The sequence below is a fragment of the Euprymna scolopes genome, chromosome 36, assembly GCF_053919585.1.
Source record: "Euprymna scolopes isolate OS-2025 chromosome 36, ASM5391958v1, whole genome shotgun sequence".
In the NCBI taxonomy this organism is placed as follows: domain Eukaryota; kingdom Metazoa; phylum Mollusca; class Cephalopoda; order Sepiida; family Sepiolidae; genus Euprymna; species Euprymna scolopes.
In genome coordinates this window covers 18467917-18491743 of record NC_136517.1, presented here as the reverse complement: position 1 = coordinate 18491743, position 23827 = coordinate 18467917, and the positions used below count along the sequence as shown (strand labels likewise).

The window sequence follows — 23827 nt, the reverse complement described above, 5'->3', positions numbered from 1 at the left end:
TCAAACAATCCTTGAATCTGCGCTATATTACTTGTCATATACATACGCGCCCACATCCACACACGTACATATATTCACGTTCGCGTACATATACTCACATTTACGTGTATACTCACACACACGCACACAAGGACAACGTCAGTTCCCCTTTCAAAGGAAATCCCCACATGCGCAAAAGACCATTGGAAACGACTATAAAAGCAAGAGACAAGCTGTTTCCAGCCTTTTCAGACCAGCTTCCTAGCTGGGCGGTTTACAGACCGACAGCGTGCCTTTTCGGCATGCGCGTACTTCACACCACTTGCTACTATGTTGGACAAAAAGCTATCAGACCGTACGTACACTTTATACTTTTTTCTATCTCCATAACCTGGATTGACTTTCTCACTCTATCTCCCTTTCGGTTTTGGTCCATCAACACAGACATGTGCGCGACTCTCTACTGAGCTTAACCCTCTCTTTTTACAGGCTGGCTTGCCACTTCGTGTTTCTCTATTGCATTCCCCCTTTCCTTCCACGCGCGTAATCATCAACGGCCGAATGAACACGTGTACACCCAAGACTTTCATTTCTCAACAGAAAATAAACAACATGTTTATTTTATTCCAGCATTTGAGTTCTTTGTTTCCTTCATTCCATTTCCTTTTCTTGCCACGCGCAACATGAAATGGTGACCCCTTTATTTAAAATGAAATGGAATGGATGAGATTGAACGAAACACTCATGCACGCACTCACTCTCTTTCTACAACAATAAACTTTCCCTCTCACCAGCTAACAACGAGAGACTCACGGCAAACTAAACACGTGTTGTACCCTTTTCTTTCATTTGTTTCTTCATGAAATAAATCCTAGTTCATTTAATTCAATTTAACACGTACTTCGTCTTTTTCTCAATTCAATTCATTTTCCCTATTTTTGCACCACCATCACAAATTGGTGACACCTGAACATGAGAGGAACACGCATTTCCTTCTATACCCTAGACCGCTACAAAATGGTGACACCCAAATGCAAGAGAAACACGCATTTCCTCCTATGCCACAAGTTCACAACAAACCACCGACCACGACGAAACGTGAAACGAACAAGCATGGTGACCCTACTTTTTTTAAAGAAATTGTTTTGAGCGAGACGCGCATTTTATTTGATAAAGAGAAAAACGAACTTCTCAACAAAGAAAAACAAGTGAACCACTACCGACAGGAATAACTACTACAAACAACAATGACGAAACCCCTCGTCAGACTCGGCAGAAAATAAACATGGAGCTGTCAATTTCATACCGATTTTTAAAAAAATTCGAGCTCGACAAACATTTTTCACGGTTTCCTGACATTACCCTGCAACAAACGCGAGGAGCAAAATCACATAGGCCTATACACATTCTCTCCCGCACAGCAGAGGCAACAACAAAGAAACAATTACAGGACATCCCTATCAATGCATAGGAAGAAGTTGAATCAACGAGTTGAGATGCACCACGCACGCTGATAAACTCACAACTTGGAAGTTTCGTTGACAAGCCGGCAACCACACTCATCGTTCAACAAGAACGAATGCACAACTAGCGCCCGTACAGACAATGTACACACTACCGCAGGCTCACATGCGAAAACACCGTCAACGCGATACAAAAATTTTCCTTCCAAACGAACAATTCATTTCACTATCCAAGCAACTCGTTGCACATGGCAGCACACAAAAGAACAACCAAATATCACCCTAAAAAAAAGAGTAAACGCCTTTTCCACACGTAAGTAAATACTTTTTTTTACGAACACACTCCGTTTTTGGACATTCCGTTTTTTGACGTTTTTTTTAAACAACCACGCCAACAAAAAAAAAAAAATAAAAAATAAAAAACAGGATGAAAAGTCAATTGCCAAAAACATTACTTACAAAAAAAAAAAAATATATATATATATATAAATATATATACACTGCATATATATTATTTTTTTTCCTAGGAAGGGGAGTATTGCACGAGCCTTTTCTAGTCTCACACAAAAACATGCGTTTACATCTCAAGCTATATTACTTGTCATACACATACGCACACACAAACATATGCGCCCACATCCACACATGTGCATATATTCACGTTCGCGTACATACACTCACATTACGTACACACATACACGCACGCATGGACAACGTCACTACCCCTTTCAAAGGAAATCAACACATGCGCAAAAGACACACCGGAAACACCTATAAAAGGAAGAGACAAGCTGTTTCCAATCCTTTTTTAGACCAGCTTCCTAGCTGGGCGGTCTACAGACCGACAGCGTGCCTTTTTAGCATGCGCGTACCTCACACCACTTGTTACTATGTGGGACAAAAAGCCAACAGACCGTACGTTATTTTTCTTTTAATATTCATAAACAGTAAAAACGTCGTCATTTAAAAAGAAAATGCTATTTAAAAAAGGAAATAACATTGATTAAACGTAAGTAAATTTATTATTCTATCATCATTTTGTGGTAAGTAAATTTCAAGAACCGCCGACAAATTTTGTGGTAAGTAAATTTCAAGAACCGCCGATAAGTTTCATAAAAGAAAAAGTCAATAAAAGTGACACAAACAGTAAAACAGTAAAAAAAAAAAAAAAAGATATTAATAAATGTGTAGTAATGTCTTTTATTTCAATATTCAATATAAGAAAAGAAAAAGTCGATAAAATTGACACATAAACAGTAAAGAAAAAAAGGTAAATTTATACAAATACCGTGACAGCGAATTAGTAGGAAAAAATGTACCCTAACCCTAACCCTAACCCAGTTTTCAGATTCGTGTTCAGAGCACACCGAAACGTAACAGAATACTACGTAAAAGATTTTACTAATTCGCTGTCACGGTGTTTGTATAATAATACCGAAAAAAAAAGATATTAATAAATGTGTAGTAATGTTTTATTTCAATATTCATGAACATTAACGTTGTCATTTAAAAAGAGTAAAAAAAAAAAGTTTTAAAAAGTCGATAAAAGTGATTAAAAGTGAGATATTATTAATAAATGTGTAGCAATGTCTTTTATTTCAATATTCATACAGTAAAACAATGTCGATAAAAAGTGTTGTTACTATGGCAACTAAAACATGTCCTTTGCGGCTGCGCGGGAGAAATCATTGTTTTTTTAGGGTGTTCGGCAGGGAACTCTTACCGCGACCAGTACCGCGATCTGACTTCTTGATCACCCGTCTGGTCGGCCATATTAGATATTCATCGTTAGTTATTTAGACGAGGCATACACATTTAAATCATGATTTTCTTTATAGTTCAGATGGGTGCAGTAAATAAACTTTTAACTCGAAATGACCCCCTAATGTATAACATAAGACACAGAAAAGAAACGTTTATAATGCGTACACAGCTTTATTTTCTCATATACCCACCGTACGCACTCAATGGATTTTACCCATATTAATTCATGATTATCATTTTCTTCACTTAGGTTGACAGCTCTTCCCATCAGCGCAAGTACTCCAGACACATCATGTTTGAATAAACTCTTTGATACATATTTAAAAAAAAAAAAAAAAAAAAAAGTATTGTAATACCTTAAACAATAAAGGGAGATAACTTCTGGTGTCACAGGAGTTACGGCCCCTGGTGACATCCGGGGATGATGAGTCTGTATATTTACCAAGCACGATTTCGGGTGTTCGTTTGTCTTTCTCACGACAGTAATAATCGATATTTAGCAAGTATCGATTACCTACTGTCGTTGGTTTAAGTTTGTTGTTATAAGTAATTGATAACCACGTTGTGGTTTTATTTAATATAGAACTTTATTGACATATTTACATAAGAAGAAAGATCGAATGTACGTGTGTAGAGGTCTATGCAATGTTGTCGAATACGTATGTATTAGGCGGTTAACATCAATATTCATACGTCATGATTTACTTGTTACGCGTATGAAAGTAGTTCTATGATAACACTACATCCCCCTTACCAGAAGGAAGAAAAGTAGTACACATTGTTCAGATATTTATTGTTTAAATCTGTTTGGCCTATGGATTTCACGGCCATGTCTTGTTATATTTGGTGCGTGTTTCTTAGTGTTTATTTGGTTTGAGATGCTTGTGTTAGGGAGTCCAGATTGAGATTGGGTTTGGTCACTGAAGTGAACATGTTTATGGGTTGCTTTTCCATCTGCTCTGATATGGACTCTGTTACGTCTTTTTGACGATCCATCTGGCAATTTGAGGATGTATGATCTAGGTTCTGTAGATTTGCTGAGAATTGTTGCTGGTTTCCATTTTCCAGTTTGGTTACCCCACATACGTACGTGTTGTCCAGGGACAAGTGCTGGTAAGTCAAGGGCTGTTTTGTCGTGATAGGTTTTTTGTATATCCTGTGTGTGCTTTAGTTCTTCATGGATAAGGTCACGGTTGGGAAATCTGTGATTCGTGATTTTTGCAATCAGGTTCGATTTCATGATGCGACTGTTTAGAAGTTTGTGGCTGATAGGTGTTGTTCTTAAACACAGCATTGCAAGGTTAACATCTCTTCTTGCTTGCTTTGCTTTGACTATTGTTCTTTTAATGGTTTGAATCTGTCGTTCAATAAAACCATTTGATTTAGGACACCTTGGAGATGATGTGATATGATCGAATTGCCATTGTTGAGCAAATTCTTTAAATGCTTCACTGGAGTACTGTGGTCCGATATCACTAATAACTCTGGTGGGAATATCATGTTCTGAAAATATCTGCTTCATTGTTGATATGACCATGTTGCTTGTGACCATGCCATTCATTTTCCGTATGATTGGGAATTTACTATAATAATCGGCAATTATGAAGTATTCCTGGTCGTTACAGTGGAACAAGTCAGTGCCAACAACTTCCCATGCTCTGCTAGGGATATCATGTGGTTGTAAAGTTTCCTTTGGTTGTGCTGGGAGGTTTTCCTGGCATATTGAACACTTTTTGATCATGTTCTCAATATCAGTGTTAATTCGCTTCCAGTATGCAGTATCTCTAGCTTGCAGACGTGTCTTTTCGATACCTTGATGGCTGTAATGTAGTTGGTCCAGGATAGTTTTCTGCTGGTTTTCAGGGATAATAATCCTTGAGCCTTTCATGATTATGCCATCACTGACAGATAATTCATCTCTGTATGATCAGTATGACCGAATTGTCGGTGGTACTTCCTTAATGTAGTCTGGCCATCCTGTTGTTATGGTTTCATGTAATTGGTTGAGTATTGGATCAGCCTTTGTTTCCTTTTTTATTTCATTCAGGCGTTCGCTCCTGAATCTCACCAAGTCAACTCGAATATCTAAGTCGATCATGTCAGTGTTTTGAGTACTGGGGAAGCGACTTAGTGTATCAGCTACAGCCATTTCTTTGCCTGGTATGTATTCTATTTGTATCTGGTATCCCTGTAATTTGGTCATCATTCGTTGTAGACTAGGAGGTGCACTGGTCAGTGGTTTCTGTAGTATCATGACCAAAGGTTTATGATCGGTGTGTGCCTTGAACTTCCGTCCATATAGGTAGACATGATATCTGTGGACACCAAATACAATTGCTAGAAGTTCCCTTTCTATGCATGCATACCGTTGCTCGGCGTCTGTTAGAGACTTTGATGCATATGCAATAGGTTTTTTGTTTTGCATTAATGCTACTCCAAGTCCTTTTAAACTCGCATCAGTTTGCAGTATTGGTACTTCATTCGTGTCGAAGTACGTTAATGTGGAGTTTTTGGTGATTATTGTTTTAAGTGTTTCAAAGCATACCTTGTGATGCTCTTCCCAGAGAAAATGTACGTCTTTCTTCAACAAGCCTCTTAATGTATGTGTCTTGTCAGCCAAATTTGGGATGAATGGTGATAAATATGTGACAAGGCCTAAGAATTCTTGTAGTTCTTTTTTGCATGTTGGATATGGCATGTCTTGTAAGTCTAAGTTTTTCTGGGTCTGGGCTAACACCATTTTCACTATATATCATTCCAAAGAAAGATATATTTTTTTACTTTATTTTGCATTTTGCTGAATTAAACGCAAGACCATTTTTTGCAGCTACTTGCATGAGCCTGTACAAGATCTTACCATGTTCTTTGTCCGTTTTACTATAGACAACAATGTCGTCTGTAATTCCAATTGCTCCATCAACTTGTTCGAGTATCTGGTCCATTTTCATTTGAAAAATGTCCTGGGATACACTTAACCCAAATGGTAATCTCTGGAAACAGTATCTGCCAAAAGGGGATTGGAATGTCGTTAGCAGCTGAGATTCCTGATCCAAATGTATGGACCAATAACCAGCTTTGGCATCAAGTTTAGAGAACAGCTTACCACCTGCAAAGTGGTGCGTTAGCTCCTCCACTGTAGGGGTTGCATGGTGTGGTCTTTTTAGCACAATGTTAAGGCGTCTTGGGTCTAGACAGATTCTCAGGCTTCCATCTTTCTTGTGTGAATAAGCTAGGCTGGAAACCCAGTCTGTTGGCTCTGTGACTTTTCTAATCATCTTGTTGCTGACCATTTTGTCTAGTTCCTGTTTTATGTTGTCCTTTAGGGCAATTGGGGGTTTTCTTGGTGGGTCAATGTGAGGTTGTACATTTTTGCTCGTTGTTAACTTGACATGTCCAGGCATATAGCCTATTTTGTCGAATTGATCTGGATTTTGTTGATTGGTTTGACTATATTTTGTTCTTTCACTGTGCAGTGAAGAGTGACCATTTTCAGTATTTCCAGTGATGGTAGTCCTAGAATTGCTGGTCCATTTACATCTACTATATAGAAGGTGCTTTCGTGCAAATCAGAGGTTTGGTAGTTGCATGGTATACTGATATTGCCATAGCACTTTATCGGTGTTCCATTGTAGGCTATTAGTTTTTTGTCCTTACTTTGTTTTTTTTAGTTTTGGGAAGCCATCAGTGGTTAATTTCTCAGGAAACATTCTATGGAATGTAGAAATTGGTAAGTATTACCTTGGGCTCCAGTATCGACTTTAATTTGTAGTCTGTGAGTCCCGTTTCGATTAGGTAATTTTATACTTATATAAGCGAAGGCTTCATCTCTCTGTGTTTGAGAGGGTGTGTTAATGGTGGAAAAAGTTAAATTTTCGAATTGTTCATTTAGTTCCTGGCTGTTGTTCCTGGATAATATATCAGTTTAGATGAAGTGTTTTTTCTTGGTCTGGTTCATGTTTAATGGTTTTTGTTTTCCACGGTCTCTGTTTCGTGACCTTGACCTTGATCTTTTGTTATATAAACATACTGTTGCCCAGTGGTTATATTTTCCACACGTTTTGCATTTGTGACTTTTTCCGCAATTAAGGCAGTTGTTTGTCTTTATATTTTGTTTATATTTTGTAATTGCTTGTATGTCAGTATTGGCGCTATTGTAACGCCCCCAGTGCAGCTCAGCTCAGGTGCATAGGCTCGTAATTGAAATGCACCCGTAGCCAAGACATGTGGCGTTACATTACCCGTGGTTTCGTCTAGTGGTCGAATTCGTCTTCGGGTCGTCGTCGGTCTCTCCTTCCGGTTCTGCTTTCAAATCAGCTTCCAACCGTCACCTGGGCTATCGGAGAAATATATTGCATTCACAACGGCGTTCCAATCAAAGAAAAGAAAATCAAAACTTAATTGGTTAACACAGAATTGATTATTGTCTTTGACTTTACAATATAATAGTTACACACTGCCTAGTCATGCAACTTAGAGGGCTGGCAGTTTTGTTTCTTTTACCAAGTTTTCCGTTCTTCATCTACCGTCCGTCCACGGGAAGAGATCAGTGAAAACAGACCCCAATTAGCTGTCTTGTTTTTATCAAAACAGTAATTCCTCCGTCCACCTTTTTGGAGTTATTCTTTCTTCCTTTCCTCTCCCTTTCTTCTTTTATCGTATCAATTTGTACTCCCTTTTCCTTTTTCCTCTCCCTATCTCTGTTTCCCTAATTTCTACTCCTTCTCTCGGCTTTTATCTATACCAATTTTTAACCCTCATTGCACTGAGGTGTTACTTATCATGTCACCTCCAGGTCGACCATGTCACTCAACAGGGTTTTAAAACAACCTCTTCATTGTTAACAGATTTTTAAAAGCCATTATATCGGAACAAATTCTCGTTTGTCTTTCTCTTAAAGACCCCACCTCGGCCTTGATGTGATAAGTGACAACTATTTATCTCCATGAGTCAAACATTTTCGGCTGGCGACCCTGTATTGCTTTTTCTGCCAACTCGAGAATCTCATTATCATTTATTTATTTATTTATTTCCCATCAAAATATTCACTATTTCTTCTGTCATAAACATCTGTTTTTCCTTGACCAAGTGTCAGTATGTCCTCCCCATACCTCATCCTCTATTTGAAAAGCAAGATCATCTGGTGTCGCCAGGGATCTCGTCATACTATTGTCCTCCTCGTTATTGGTGTTTAACATCTCTCTAAGCTGTTTAATATGTGCGTTTGTTGCTTCGTACGTTTTACCAATTCGGATGGTTTCATCCAGTGTTAGCGTATTATCTTTTCATAGTAGTTCTTTCTGGAATTCGACAATTGGGGTACTCGCAATAATTAGTTCTATAATTTGCTGTTCTTGTCCAGTGTCGCTTAGTGAGCATTTTAACGTAAGTTGATGACATCTATTGACGATGTCGTCTAATGTCTCATTTTGTTTTTGTTTATAAAACATTAGTTTTAGTCTGTTAATCCTAAAGTTTTCTTTAGGTTCTAAATGCTCCAAGAATTTATTAAAAATGGTGTCGGGAGAACGTTATTCCTCATCTGTTAATTTCCAAGTGTTAAATTTTTTGAGACCTTCGTTGCCGGTCTTTAGCAGTATGTAATTCGCTTGTTGGTCGGTTTTTATTTTGTTTATAGCAAAATATAATTCTAGCCTCTGTTTAAAAAGTTTAAATGTTTCCGCTGGATTTGGCATTCCCTAGTCCATAAACGGAATAATGTCATTATTGGTAGACATTATTATTAACGGCTATGTATTTTTTCGATAAACAGAAAATTCAATATGTCTGCCGGTGTGCAAAAATCCACACGTGTTTACGGGGACATATACGATAACAACAGTTGACAAAAATTCAAAATGTCTGCTATTGTGCACAAATTCACACGTGTTTATAGCATATACGAGAATGACAGCAAAATTTTATAAAATGCACAGGTGAGTAAATTAATGAAAATTGGTTTACATGCCTTGTTTTGTCTTTTGTAAACTTATTTTTCCTCTCGTGTCTGTTGCCAAAGTTTTGTCTTTTGTGAAAGAAATGTTTTTCCTTTCTGGTATGTTGCCAATTTTTTTTTTTCTGTTGTGGGTTGCGACTAGTCAATCAAACTGAGTGAGTTTTTTTTTAATTGTTACAAATGTTCAGTATCCATTTCGCTGCCACCATGTCGTTAGTTTATGTTTGTTGTTATAAGTAATTGATAACCAAGTTGTGGTTTTATTTAATATAGAACTTTATTGACATATTTACATAAGAAGAGAGATTGAATGTACGTGTGTAGAGGTCTACGCCATGTTGTCGAATACGTATGTATTAGGCGGTTGACATCAATATTTATACGCCATGATTTACTTGTTATGCGTATGAAAGTAGTTCTATGATAACACTACAATCGTCATCAGCATTTAAGGTGTCAACAAGGTGGTGGTGGGATAATGATATGGGCTGGGATTATTGGAGATACTTTAGTTGGCATATGGAAAGTCCCAGAAGGCATAAAAATGACGTCAAATGCTTACATAGCTTTTCTCGAATACGTATGTATTAGGCGGTTGACATCAATATTCATACGCCATGATTTACTTGTTACGCGTATGAAAGTAGTTCTATGATAACACTACACCTACTACACCGATCATCACAAGTACGTAATTCTTTATGGCATATAATCAAGAAGTTAAGCGCAGACATCACTAGACATCTGTACACCATTGCCACTGACATTCACCGACGTGGATCCTGAGATCTACACACTTGGGATCATAAAAATATGTAAAAACAATTGGTTAAGTTTTGGTAATTTGATTGCATTGCAGTCAAGTAATTAATTCAAAGCAATTTTGATTTCATGAAAACCAAATAAATTAATTTCGTTTGATTCAAATAATTTAATATTTACCTTATAACCTTTCCATATTTTTTTATCAGTTCGGGATAAAGTTTAATATGGCCCTGCAAAAAAAAAAAAAAAAAAAAGAAAAAGCAATGTTAATATTGTACACATTCAAAAGGAATTTTTACAAAAAAAAAAATAAATAAAAAAAATGTACTTTGTCGTTATGAATTCCTTCAGAAGAAGCTGTATTCATTAAAATAAATATAAAATTTGGCAACAGGCTAAAAGGTGGGGGGGGGTTAAATATGTCCTATTAACCATTTGTTAACTCAACTAGCCTTTTACCAAAATACTAGACTCGCTCCATGAATCACCTACTTAAAAGGCCTAAAATTACAAAATACAGGGGCGCCAAAAAGAAGGTCCGCACATGTCATTTTTTTTTCAAAAATCGCAAATTAAAGCTAAATCGAATGTAACTGTTTTAAACAACCTATGTTTCATTTGATTCGCCTTTTATTCCTCTATAATTTTACCTGTTCATATTTGACTTTAAATTTGACTTTTAATTGCTTGTTGGGTTAGTCAGGATTATTTACGTCGAGGGTGTACAAAAGTGCTACGAGTTCGTCAGAGCACATACTATTAAAATATTTGTAAAACAAATACAGGTTTGCAATACTGCGGCGATGGAACAGAGATTTGGGTGATAGTGTGGGACTTATTAGGCAAGATTTTGTATACGAGTCGTGAGACTTTCCATCATTAATTGATAATTCTCTAATCGATTAATTAATTTGCTTATATCACATACATAATGATGTATGTATACAACAAAGAATGAATCCTATATTTATAAATATATATTTATAGCAACGTACCTAACTTTATAAAGATACTAAGCAGGTGTACCCGGCGTTGCCCGGTATTACTCGTAACATTAAATTGCTTTTAAAAAAATTAAGGAAGAAAAGGAAAGAAACTGAGACATGTGCAATCGAGTATTATGTTTTTTTCCAAACAGCTTACTTCTTGTAAGTAAAAAAAAAAAAAAAAATATATATATATATATATATATATATATATATATTTTTTTTTTTTACTTCTTGTAAGTAAAAAAAAATATATATATATATATTTTTTTTTTACTTCTTGTAAGTAAAAAAATATATATATATATATATATATTTTACTTCTTGTAAGTAAAAAAAAAAAAATATATATATATATATACAGTGGCGGCTCGTGCCTGAAATTAGTGGGGGTGCTGCTGCTGCTTCAAAAATTTTACGTATCTTTTTAATATCGTGTAAAGGAATTCGAATATATAAATAAATATTTAATCAAATAATAAACAAGCATTCAAATAAATATTCAATTATATAACAAAGACAAATAATCAATCAGAAATGGATAATACGCAAAAACTTTTTTATTAAAAAGATTTTTTTAAATTATGTACACTTTACAGAATAAAAATAATATATATATTTATTCCTTTTAAACTTTTCAGATTAAATAAAAGTTTGCGGGGAGGGGGTTGTTTTTTAAAATTTTTTTTGCAAACAAACAAAAAACATTTTAAAAAATAACTTATTTTTTATAAAAACAAAAAAGAAAAACTTGGAAATTTACCTGCCTCCCTACGAGGGTTAATTTAGGAGTTTACTATTTGAAAATAGCGTTTTATTTAATAGTTTTATTTACAAAATTTATTTTTAAAGATGTATTTATAACAAAACGTATTTGTAAATAAAATGCAAAATAAAAAAGTTTACATTTTTATATAGTGAGCAAACAAAAATATTTAAAGAAACAAAATTTTATTTACAAATCTTTTAACGACTTGCTTTTTATATAAAAAGAACAAACTTGGCTATTTACTGACCTTCCCATGCCGGTAAAGATCGACATAAAGTTGAGATTTATTATAAGAAAATAGGATGTCATATATAAGCATTATAAAACATCGAATTTTAATGTAGCTTTCTTCCCCAAAAAACAAAAAAATTAAAATTGTCTCAGTCCAGAAGGATTTCTAATTACTTTTTTTAACAAACAAACAAAAATATTTAAAGATACAAAGGAAAGAAACTGAGACATGTGCAATCGAGTATTATGTTTTTTTCCAAACAGCTTACTTCTTGTAAGTAAAAAAAAAAAATATATATATATACTTGAGCTGAGATCGAAACCAAAACCTAAAGACAGTGAGTAAAGTGTAATAACCATTAGGCCTTGTCACGATCTTTCAAAAGTGTTTTCAAAAATACTTATTCTTAACATAAGCAAGTTGTCATGTAAACGATTCACGCATGCATGCACAGTTGCGAAACAGTTGACAAACAGATAAAAATCCGATGACCACCCTCCACCCCACAAGTACCAAATTTTCAATTTTACCCCCTTAGCAGCCCTTTTGTCCGGATGAAAACCAATTAAAAAGTTTTTCACATGTCAGAATACCCTATATATCAAAATTCAAGTTTATAGATCAAAAGTTTGTTAAGTATATAGGTTGAGAAGTGTCCTCACACACGCTCTCACTTTTATAGATAGATAGATAGATAGATAGATAGATAGATAGATAGATAGATAGATAGATAGATATAGAGAGATAAATTTACCTTTTCTTTCAGATTTGGAAGGTTCCCCATAATGGGTGTCGGTTTTGGGCCAGGTATACCGAGATACTTCAGTTGCGTGTAAGGATATGTCGCCCATCTGTAAAGAAGAATAATTATAAAATTATACGAAACGATTATTTAGATTATTTGGAGTCTTCAGACAACTATTCTCATCATGAGTGTTATTTTCATAACATTTCGGTTGATGTAATCTTCGACCTTCTTCAGGTGTATCTTAAACTAGCGGATCTTTTTTTTTTTACATGGAGGTCACCACTTATCAAGGCCCGGAAGCCATTTGGGGATAAGGGTTATTGCGTGTACAGTAATCAATGGGATAGTATTGGAGATTTGATAAAGTGTCTTACTTAAGGGGGCGATTCATCAGGAATTTGTTTATGTTGGACTTGAAGACATCCAAGTTGTAGTCAGGTGGGAAACAGGCAAACGGAAGAGAATTCCACAGGCGTGCACTTCTAAGAAAGATGCTTTGTTCATGGAATCTGTTTTGATTTAGGCATAGATAAAGAGTGGGAAAAATTATTGACAGTGGTTTCAGCTAGACGGGTGTTTTTTGTGAAAGATTGGAGAGGGGGGTCGAGAGATTGGAGCTCGGACGAGCACTTTCCAAGGAAATAACAATAAAACAAAGACAGGCTCGCAATGTCTCTGCTGTGGGAGAGAAGTTGCAGGGAAGAGAAAAGGGCATCCCCCATTAAGCTACGAAGTCTATTTTGTACTCTGTCAAGGCAGGATAGACTGGTTTAGCAGCTCCAGCCCAGATGTGGCAGCAGTATTCCATCTTTGGACGTACTTAGCTTTTATAGAGATAGAGAATTGCATTAGTAGTGAGATATCTTCTGGAGGGGTAGAAGGATCCCACTATTTTCCCAGCGACCTGGGCAACAGACTTGATGTATGTGTTCTATTTCAGATCAGGAGTAAAGGTCAAACCCAGAAGCTTGTCAAAACATGAAGCCTCCCCACGACGAGAGCCATTCATTTCAATTGATGCCAGATGGGGATCAGAGTGTTGATGATGTAAACATAGGAGCTTGGTTTTAGATGCATTAAAGGTAACCAACCACCTCTTCCCCCCCCCATTGTACCACACGCTCAAGATCAGAGGAGAGAGAATCAGAGAGAACTTTGTCATTTATGACCTTTGATGTGTTGCCATAGATGATCGTGTCATCAGCATAGATATCAACAAATGATTTAAATATGTGTTTTGAGAGATCATTGATGTAAATGTGAATGGCTAGCGGTGTATAGGGGTGTAGCTTGAGTCAGTTATCTGACTGTGTAATGAGAAATAGCAATGTGTTGTTGTGAAGTCAGGGCTAGCTATGTCTGGCCGTGTAGTTAGGGCTAACTATGTCTGGCCGTGTAGTTAGGGCTAGTTGTGTCTGGTCATGTAGTGAGTGTTAGCTATGCCTGGCCATGTAGTGAGGGTTAGCTATGCTTGCCCATGTACTGAAGGTTAGCTATGCCTGGCCGTGTAGTGAGGGCTAGCTGTGTCTGGCTGTGTCTGGCTGTGTAATGAGGGCTAGCTGTGTCTGGGGTCATGTATTGAAAGTCAGCTGTGCCTGGTGTCATAAGAAGCTGTAGTTAGATATGCATTAATTTGCATAACAACGAATCGGCGGCCATAAAAAGACATTCTAAAAAGACCGAAGTTGAGAAGACTGGAGAGGATGTTGTTGGCACGAAAGATTCGAGACGTGTAAAACGTTGTGCCCATGATTGCAGTCCTTTTTTATATATATTTTATCCTAATTAGTCCACAACCTATTTTCGTAAGAAATGAAAAAGTTTAAATTACAAGACGATATTCGGGTTTTACAGATGGTGGTGTCAAGTTATGCAAAAGAAAAAAAATTACAATTCGAGTCCGATTTTTGAAAAATGCTGTCGTCAAATTATGGAGAAGAGTAAAAAAAACAAATATTCAGTTGGATTACTAGAAAAAAGTCGTCGTTTTTAAATGAAGAATTCCAGCTGTCATTATCTCTAAATTTAGTGTTCTTAAAGAATACACTGTGTAGTTTCTTTTCAAATAATTTTCTCCCTCTCTCTTGCAATCTCTGACTCTTCTTCACCCCAAGTCTAAGTATCTTTTCCCTTCTCACTTCCTGAAGAAGAATTTCTTTACTTTCAGAAATATGCTTTGCTAAATAGGTTTGATTATTTATTTACTCATTATGAGTAGTTTTCTCACTAGGAGTAGTCACACAAATCATCATAAAAGATTGCTCTTTGAGAACAACTTGTAGTGTTCCCTGGAGTCTGAGTGACAACAAGTCTCCACTTCTTTCAATAACCTTTACAAAAGAATTTGCATTATCGCAACAGCCACATACCATAGATTTCTTGTTGGCGGCGACCATTGGTCTTCACTGGAATTTGGGTGGCAATAAGCCTCCCCAAGGTCCCAGTCTTCTTTGCACTCATCCAGCGGAGGTCTGGCTAGTGCTTTCTCTCCTCAGTCTTTCCATCCGCCTTGACCCTCATTATTTGGTGTGGTGCTCATTTATGGTGACACTCACAGAAAAAAGGGGAGAGTGGTATTTTTCAATTATACAATTTCAGTTTTCATGATTCCATGTGATTTTCCTTTGTGTCATGCGTCTGTAGCCGTGTCTGTGTCCAGTTTGTGTGTAGTTTATGTGTGGTGTTAGTTTCCACATTGAAAGGTTTTCTTTAATATTTCTGCAGTTTTCATTATTGAAATTCGTTGTATCTTCTCTGCCATCCCTCTGATTCCAATTTCTCCCATTCTTTTTTCAAAGATTTTCGGTATCGTTCCTAGTGCTCCTACTATTAGTGGTGTTATCTTTACTTTCTTCATTTTCCGGATCTCTTTGAGCTCTCTGGCCAATTCCATGTATTTGCTTTTCAGTCTCCTTGATCTTCAGTCTGTGGTCTGCTGAAACAGCAAAATCTACAATCTGGCAGGACTTTTTCTTCTTTTTTTTTATATTCCATTTTTAACACAAACAAGGTACAGTACTACTTTGATGTAGGGGGCTACTATCGGGGACATAAGTTGCAGGGATACTATGTAAGGAGTTGAGTGGCAAGATGTCTGTTCACATTACACTTGAACTTCTGCATGTCAGTTCAGTTGGGAAAACAGGGACCCGGAAGGGAGTTCCAGAGTCTAGCAGTTCTGGGGAAGAAACTATTAGAGTAGAAGACCTTCTTACATCTAGGGATCTCTACTGTGTAAGGGTTGGGATTTTGCTGATTGTTTGGTTTGTCGGGGGCATTTACATCGAGGGGGTACAAGGGCTTGTAGTTCGTCAAAGGATCCTATTTCAAAATACTTGTAGAACAGACAGAAGGATGCAACATTTCTTGTTAACTATTATGACAGCCGGTTTTCTCGCTTGGATGGGTTTATCTGTTTGTATATCCATGTCCCATACGATCTTGTGACTTTCATTTATTACTAGCGGGGGTACCCGGCGTTGCCCGAGTGTTTGTTTCCGGGACGGGGGGGGGAGTTTTAAAAAATGTTATGGTAGGTAAGTAGGAAGGATCAAACCCGGAGTCATGAGTAAAAGTAGGAAAATAAAGTGTGAAAAAAAAAAAAACATCTGCAACGTTAACAGTTCGGCCACCAAGAAAAGTCCATTCCAGTTGTTTAGGAAAAAAAAAAAAAAAAAACGACTACGGTAGGTCGGCGTGAACGTGAAAATATAATGTGAATTGTTCAGCACGCTAACCACTACGCCACAGAGCACTGCAGCTTAGTTTAGTGATTTTAAATAACTTCACATGAAAGAACTACGAAGCCAAACCGGTGTTCTCTTCTCAACTGTTCCTTGTGAACGATCCCCAAACGGTGTTAAGTGGTGGCAGGGGGAGGAGGAATTTATTAGAGAGAAAATATTTTACCACTTCCATTGATCTTAACCGATTTTGGCCGTGACTTCTCAGCAGAAAAAGTATAGAAATCTAAGATTATCGAGGAATTTGAGAAATAATAAGCCTATAACACACCTCAGATATTGTTCTGCCGTTTGTGCATATTATATTTGCATGAAATATCTTGATTTTTAATCCTATTAAGGTCAAAATCAGACGGGAAAAAATGAGTTCATTTTATTTATATAGAGAAGAGAAGAGAAGAAGAGAAGAAGAAGATTATTATTATTATTATTATTATTATTAGTAGTAGTAGTAGTAGTAGTAGTAGTAGTAGTAGTAGTAGTAGTAGTAGAAGCAGCATTCAATTTTTACGGTTTATTAAATTGTTACATGAAGGTGCAGAATAGTTACAAAACATCCCCCTCTTCCCATATTAAGAATAGGTTTCTAAATAATGATGTTATTATTTCAATACGGTCTGTATTATGCATAAGTGCCAAAATAAGATTATACTTTTTAGGCAATAATGTATGAACAGATTGAAAAACTTGGTGGAAAGAAAAACAACAAAATCAAAGACAAAAACAATTATTTTAGAACTTTAAAGTCGATGATCAGTTTTGTATGTAAATTTAACATAAAATCATCCCTCCTTTCCAGAACATTCTAACTTTTTATAGCAATTGACTTTAAAGAAAATTTACTACTAACCTTAAGTCCGACTGACAAGAGGGTAAAGCCATAGGATTCGTCTAAAAAGTAGACCCCCAACACACACACACACACACACACACACTGATCCCTCTCTTAATAATTGACATTTTTTCTTCATCTTTTCGACAAAGTTTTCAGTGTGCATATGTGATTGCTTAAAAAATAAAATTGTATTTTTTGTGGTAGTCATTTAGCTGAGGTTATTAATCTATATAAATATAACACTAGATGTATGTATGTGTGTCTACGTGAAAATATCTAATTTAACCGGTAAACTCTTAAACTACCGGTCAAACAACACTTAAATCAACAGGAGCTAGTAATCATACATCAAAGATAGTTTATAACGAATAAAATCTTTGTTTGGATGGATGAATAACGCGTTCAGAAATATGTCGGCAAGTTTAAAATGCAAAATGTACATTTCAACTTGACGACATGTTTCTATTAGTTGTGCGCATGTGCAAATTCATTCATAGCTTAAAGTCGTTTAATTTTAAATCTTTATTATTTATCTGTTGATAGCTTAAACAGTAGGGAACACGGCTAAAACACTAAATTTTTGGTCTAGATTGTAGCCGATGGCACCCAAGTAATTTTTTTCAACTTTTGAAATCAGTACTATATATTGTCGGATATTTATTTTTTTATGGACCTTGCCATCAACAGTGCAAAAGGGAAGGGTGGGGGTGTCAGCATTTTAGCCAACCTGTAAAATTCACTTAACTCCTACCTCTTCTCATCTTGACCTCGACTAGCAGTCGTTGGAGCCTGAAGATCCCCTTTCAGCTGGCGAATGTGTGTTCATCTCTTGTCACTCACTCACTCACTTACTCACTCTCTTTCCTTCTCGCTCTCTATCTCTCCTTTTTATGTCATTTTCATTTAAGTCCTCACAGACATTTTTCTTTCCCCCTCTCTCTGTAAATGCCTTTCCTTTTTCTTAGTAGCCATCAGCATTGCTTAACGCTGATTGGTTGTGTTGGGAAGACAATCCCAATCAACTTTGTGAGACCCTTTTCAGATCAGTTCCAAAGAAGACATTGGACAGTGAAGTCTTGTTTTCGGAATTCCGTCGGGCCAGCGACGTAAAACACTCAACTTCTTCACTAAAGGGGAAGGCCTTTATTAAGTGGTTGAAATTGGTGTTTCAAAATACACCATTTATTGAAGAAGTTAACCCCTTTCAGAGAAAGGGAAAGAAAAGGAAAGAAAGAAAAAGAAACCTACCCTTTCAGAGTAAGGAAAAATTATTATACTTTTAAACCTTTTTAAGGTTTTGTTTGAAAAAAAAAAAAAAAGAGAGAGAGACAGAGGAGAAGAGAGAAAAAGAAAAGAATTTGAAAAGAACCTTGCAACATTTTCTCTTTCTTTCCTGAAAAAAAATCATGCAGGTTGCAAGGTTCTTTTTGTTGAAAGACTGACTTGAAGAAAGAATATTTTCTATTTTGAATGTGCTTTTCATTTCAGCCTTTCTTTCAAGTAAGAATTGTGTTTTGTATTTGTTTATTTTTTTATTTACAAGTTATAAAACCTGAGCTTAGGAAAATATAAGCAACCATAACATTTTGTTTCCTTTAAATAAATTCAGATCATTTTAAACTCATTTCGGGTCGGTATTTCATTTGCTCATTTCTCTTTGTTTGCTTGTTTAATTTTCCCCCTTTTTTTTTCCCTTTAACTTGGTACCTTAAAAAGCGGATTTTGGTGACACCCCCAAAATTCCGTGTATATATATATATATATATATATATATATATATATATATATATATATATATATATATATATATATATATATATATATATATATATTCAATAAAGAATTGGCTCTGTAAATAATAATTACGAGTATCTTCTCTACTCTTCTGATGACAAGCATTAGGCTTCGAAATACCTTGGTATAAAGAATCCACTTTATCCCCCAACTAAATGTATGTATACCCTTATTCAATAAATGACTCATTCTATATTTACCAATATATAGTTTTTGTGACTTCATTTTCCACTCGTATTGTCTCATATATATATATATATATATATATATATATATATATATATATATATATATATATATATATATATAGTAGCATTTCAGCCCGGCGTTGCTCGGGTGTTTGGATGTGTATGTTGAGCAAAAAAAAAATGGTAGTAGGAAGGCAGGCTCGAACCCGTACCTCAGAGGAGGAAAAGAACAGGATAAAAACCTGACGTCTATGCTGTTACGACCACCGCCAAACCGGAAGTGACATTTTTTAAAATTAAGGCTAGCCAATCGAAAGGAGAGGATGACTTTCAAAAATATCGGCGAAAAAAGCGACCCCCCCCCGCTGTAGAAAAGTGCCCAGTTTAAGGTGAAATATTAATGTTTTTAGCCAATTTTTTGATATTTGTCGTCTGAAAGGTTGAACTTCAAAACAATACTAATCTTGAGAAAATCCATCACTTCTGTCGAAAGTTTTAGGCAGACATGCTAACATACATACATACATACATTTATATATTGGTAACTTAAAATTTTCGACCCAAAATACATACATACATTTATATATTGGTAACTTAAATTTTTCGACGAAAAAGCTTGTGATATCTCTGAATACCCTTTATGTAAAATTTCAAATGTTTAGACCAGGAATTGTCTGAGTAATTTGGTAGAGACCGCAGAGGTCAAATTATTTTTAACTTTGACCCCTATTATGACCCCTTAACATTTATTGTTTTGGGCTCTAATCAAGTTATTAAGGAACCTATATCTAAAATTTCAAGTGTTTAGACCAAAAATTGCCGGAGGAGTTTGGTAGAGTTCTCAAAGGTCAAATTTCTGGCCGAAAACTGATCACATACATTTTCCCAAATCTCAGTACCCTGTATATCAAATTTCGAGTCTGTAGACTAAAAATTGACAGAGTTATTGCATGGAGAAATGTACACAGACAGACACACACACACACACACACACACACACACACACACACACACACACACACACACACACGTTCACTTTTATACTAGCATTTCAGCCCAGCATTGCCCGGTTGTTTGGATGTGTATGTTGAGCAAAAAAAAAAAAAAAAGTGGTAGTAGGAAGGCAGGCTCGAACCTGTACCGCAGAGGAGGAAAAGAACGGGGTAAAACCTAACATTTATGCTGTTACGACCATCGCCAAACCGAAAGCGACGTTTTTTAAAATTAAGGCTAGACAATCTAAAGGAGAGGATAACTTTAAAAAATATTGACAAAAAAAGTTACCCCCCCCCCCACCCGTAGAAAAGTGCCTAGTTGAAGGGGAAGATATTAATGTTTTTAGCCAATTTTTCGATATTTGTTGTATGAAAGGTCGAAATTTAAAACGATACTGACCTTGGTAAAATCCATCGCCACTATTGAAAGTTTAAGGCAGACATGCTAACATACATACATACATACATTTATATATTGGTAACTAAAAATTTTCGACCCAAACTGATGAAAAAGCTTGCCCTATCTCTGAATACCCTTTACGTAAATTTTCAAATATTTAGACCAGAAATTGTCTGAGTAATTTGGAAGAGACTGCAGAGGTAAATTTTTTTATAACTTTGACCCTTATTATGACCCCTTAAAATTTATTGTTTTGGGCTCAGATCAAGTTATTAAGTTAGATCCATGTCAAAGGAACCTATATCATAAATTTTCAAGTGTGTAGACCCAAAATTGTCAGAGTTTCGTAGAGTTCTCAAATGTAAAAACGTTGAACTTTGACCCCTTAATCGCCAAATTTCTGATCAAAAACCGATCACATCGATTTTCCCAAAACTCTGTACCCTGAGTATCAAATTTCGAGTCTGTAGACTAAAAATTGACAGAGTTATTGCGTAGGGAAATGTACACAGACACACACACACACATGTTCACCTTTATATATAGAGAGAGATAAATAGATAGATAGATAAATGGATTTATTTAAGTAAAATATATACGTACTAGCATTTCAGCCCGCCGTTGCCCGGGTGTTTGGAGGTGTATGCTGAGCAAAAACAGGAGGAAAAAAAGGGTTAATTTTTTTAATTTTGACCCCTATTATGACCCCTTAAAATTTATTCTTTTGGGCTCAAATCAAGTTATTAAGTTAGATTCATGTCCAAGGAACCTATATCTAAAATTTCAAGTGCGTAGACCCAAAATTGTCGGAGGAGTTTGGTAGAGTTCTCAAAGGTCAAATCGTTGAACTTTGACCCCTTAACAGCGAAATTTCTGGCCGAAAACCGATCACATCGAATTTTCCAAATCTCAGTACCCTGCATATCAAATTTCGAGTCTGTAGACTTTAAATTGACATTGTTATTACGTAGGGAAATGTACACAGACAGACAGATACACAGACACACAGACAGACAGATACACAGACACGTTCACTTTTATAGATAGATAGATAGATAGATAGATAGATAGATAGATAGATAGATAGATAGAAAGATAGACGAATAGATTAAATAAAAATATATACGTATACATAAATATATATGGAAACAATTTTTTGTTTACTGTAAAGATTTTACGCAAATATTATGAAAGTATAAATCATGTAGAATATCTACATGAATATAAATACACGTAATAGTTAACTAAAGATGATCATCCCATCAGAAAACCGAAAAAACTAATAGGAAATTAATTAAAATAAATGTTTAAAAGAATATGCAAATTAGCTAGATCTTTTGCTAATGAATGCAATTCCACAACCCATATATAAGAAAATTTTCTTTTCTTTTTGAATAAATCGAGAAAGGGTTTTTAATATGAATATCAATGCACACAAAAGAAAAACGAATTTATAGAAGTATATATATATATATATATATATATATATATATATATAACAATTATGTTATCAAAGAGTAAATCTTTAACAAAATAAATCTTATCAAGATAAGAAAAGCTCAACACTATCAAGGGGAGCAAAAACAATATTAAATGAAAGATTAGGAATAAAAGTTAAATATAACTTTATTATATCATCAGAACAATCTGGAAAAGTTAGAGGGAAATTTAAGAAAAGAAAAATTCTTTTATTTTCCCTTAACTTTTCCTTATTGTTCTGGTGATATAATAAAGTTATATATAACTTTTATTCCTCATCTTTCATTTAATATATATATATATATATATATATATATATATATATATATATATATATATATATATATATATATATATATATTTGTTTTTGTTAATTGTTAGTTTTAACAGTTTTTAGTGATTTTAATAGGAAATTATAATCATAAGAAGGCTTGGTAGTTCGAATTTAGTTGTTTCCCCTTAGTTATAAAACATGACAGATCAAAACATAATGTCTAGCTTCGTCATAAAATTTGATTTTCTCAATATATATACTTGATCAATTTACGTGATTCTAGGAATGTGATATTTTCCTTCCGTGACAGGTACATACATACATCATAAAGTTAATCTTTTTTTAAATATTTTTCTGTCTTTTTGTTTGGAAAATAGATTTAATTCTAAATAAGCTCTTTGTTCAACTTACATGTAAACAGCAAGAATACACACGAACGTAATCCAAATGGAATTGGGTACGGCAAAGACGAGACTCTTAAGAGTTTCAATTGGATCCATTTTTTTGACGCCTTTGTTATTCTCACTATTGACACCGTTCTCTTTCTTCTTCTTTAGCAAGCAGCTTGTTATAAACTTCGCTTTGTGCTCTGATTGGCTTCCTGATCGACAGGTGGGCGTGTCTTAACTTGATATTATTTCCACTATGATTTTTTTGTCAATCTTCTTTTCTTTTGTCATCATTTTTATGTGACGGTTCGATATTTTTCCTTAAGTCATAAATTGTGAACCACCTCATCAAAAATCTATCTGAGGCTCTCTTCTCCAACCATGGTGCAATGGGCAAAAGCTGGATGACCGGATATGGAAGACTTACATCAAATCTGTTGCCAAGGTCGTCGGAAATATGATTGCGGCATTTTACCGCTCCAATGCAATCCTCTACCTATATGAGAGCTAGATACATCCTAAAATGGAGTATAATTGCCACATCTAGCCAGGAGCTGCTTGAAGCACCCTATCCTGCATTGAGAAAGTTAAAAACCGGCATCAAAACCTAGTAGATGTTTTCCCTGCAACTTCTTTCCCACAGAAGAGACGTTGCGAGCCTATCTCTGCTCTGTCATTATTTTTATGTCAGGTGCTCCTCCGAGCTTCAATCTATGGTCCCCCTTGCCAAACTTTCACAGAGAGCACTCGTCTAGCTACAACAACTATCAGCAATTTCCTCGCTCTTTATCTGTGCCTAAATCTAAATGCACATTCTATGAATAAAGCTTCTTTTTTCGAAAACTGCTCGCCTGTGGAACTCTGTTCCTCCGGACTACTTTCGAGCTGACTACAATATGGTTGTATTTAAGTCCAATGTAAACAAGTTCTTGTTTGTCTGTCCCCTTAAATAATCAAATTTTACTCAATTTCCACCTTAACGATTACTACACTGTTGTCGCGGTGATCACTGTACACTCATTAACATTTATCCCCGAGTAGCTTTTAGATCTTGATAAGTAGCAACTCCCT

General features: G+C 35.5%; 1 protein-coding gene across 1 annotated transcript in view; it reads right to left on the bottom strand.

The window, feature by feature from the left end:
- The window catches only part of LOC145260216 (lithocholate 6-beta-hydroxylase-like), a 69515-nt gene extending 46569 nt beyond the window's left edge, over positions 1-22946 (bottom strand). The window contains exons 1-3 of the mRNA XM_080118041.1: positions 22779-22946; positions 12666-12762; positions 10102-10154 (exon numbers count right to left, since the gene is read on the bottom strand). Of these exons, the coding sequence (XP_079974167.1) occupies positions 10102-10154; positions 12666-12762; positions 22779-22867 (239 nt within the window). The 5' untranslated portion in view covers positions 22868-22946. The remainder of the gene's footprint in view (positions 1-10101; positions 10155-12665; positions 12763-22778) is intronic.
- Positions 22947-23827: the final 881 nt, after the last annotated feature.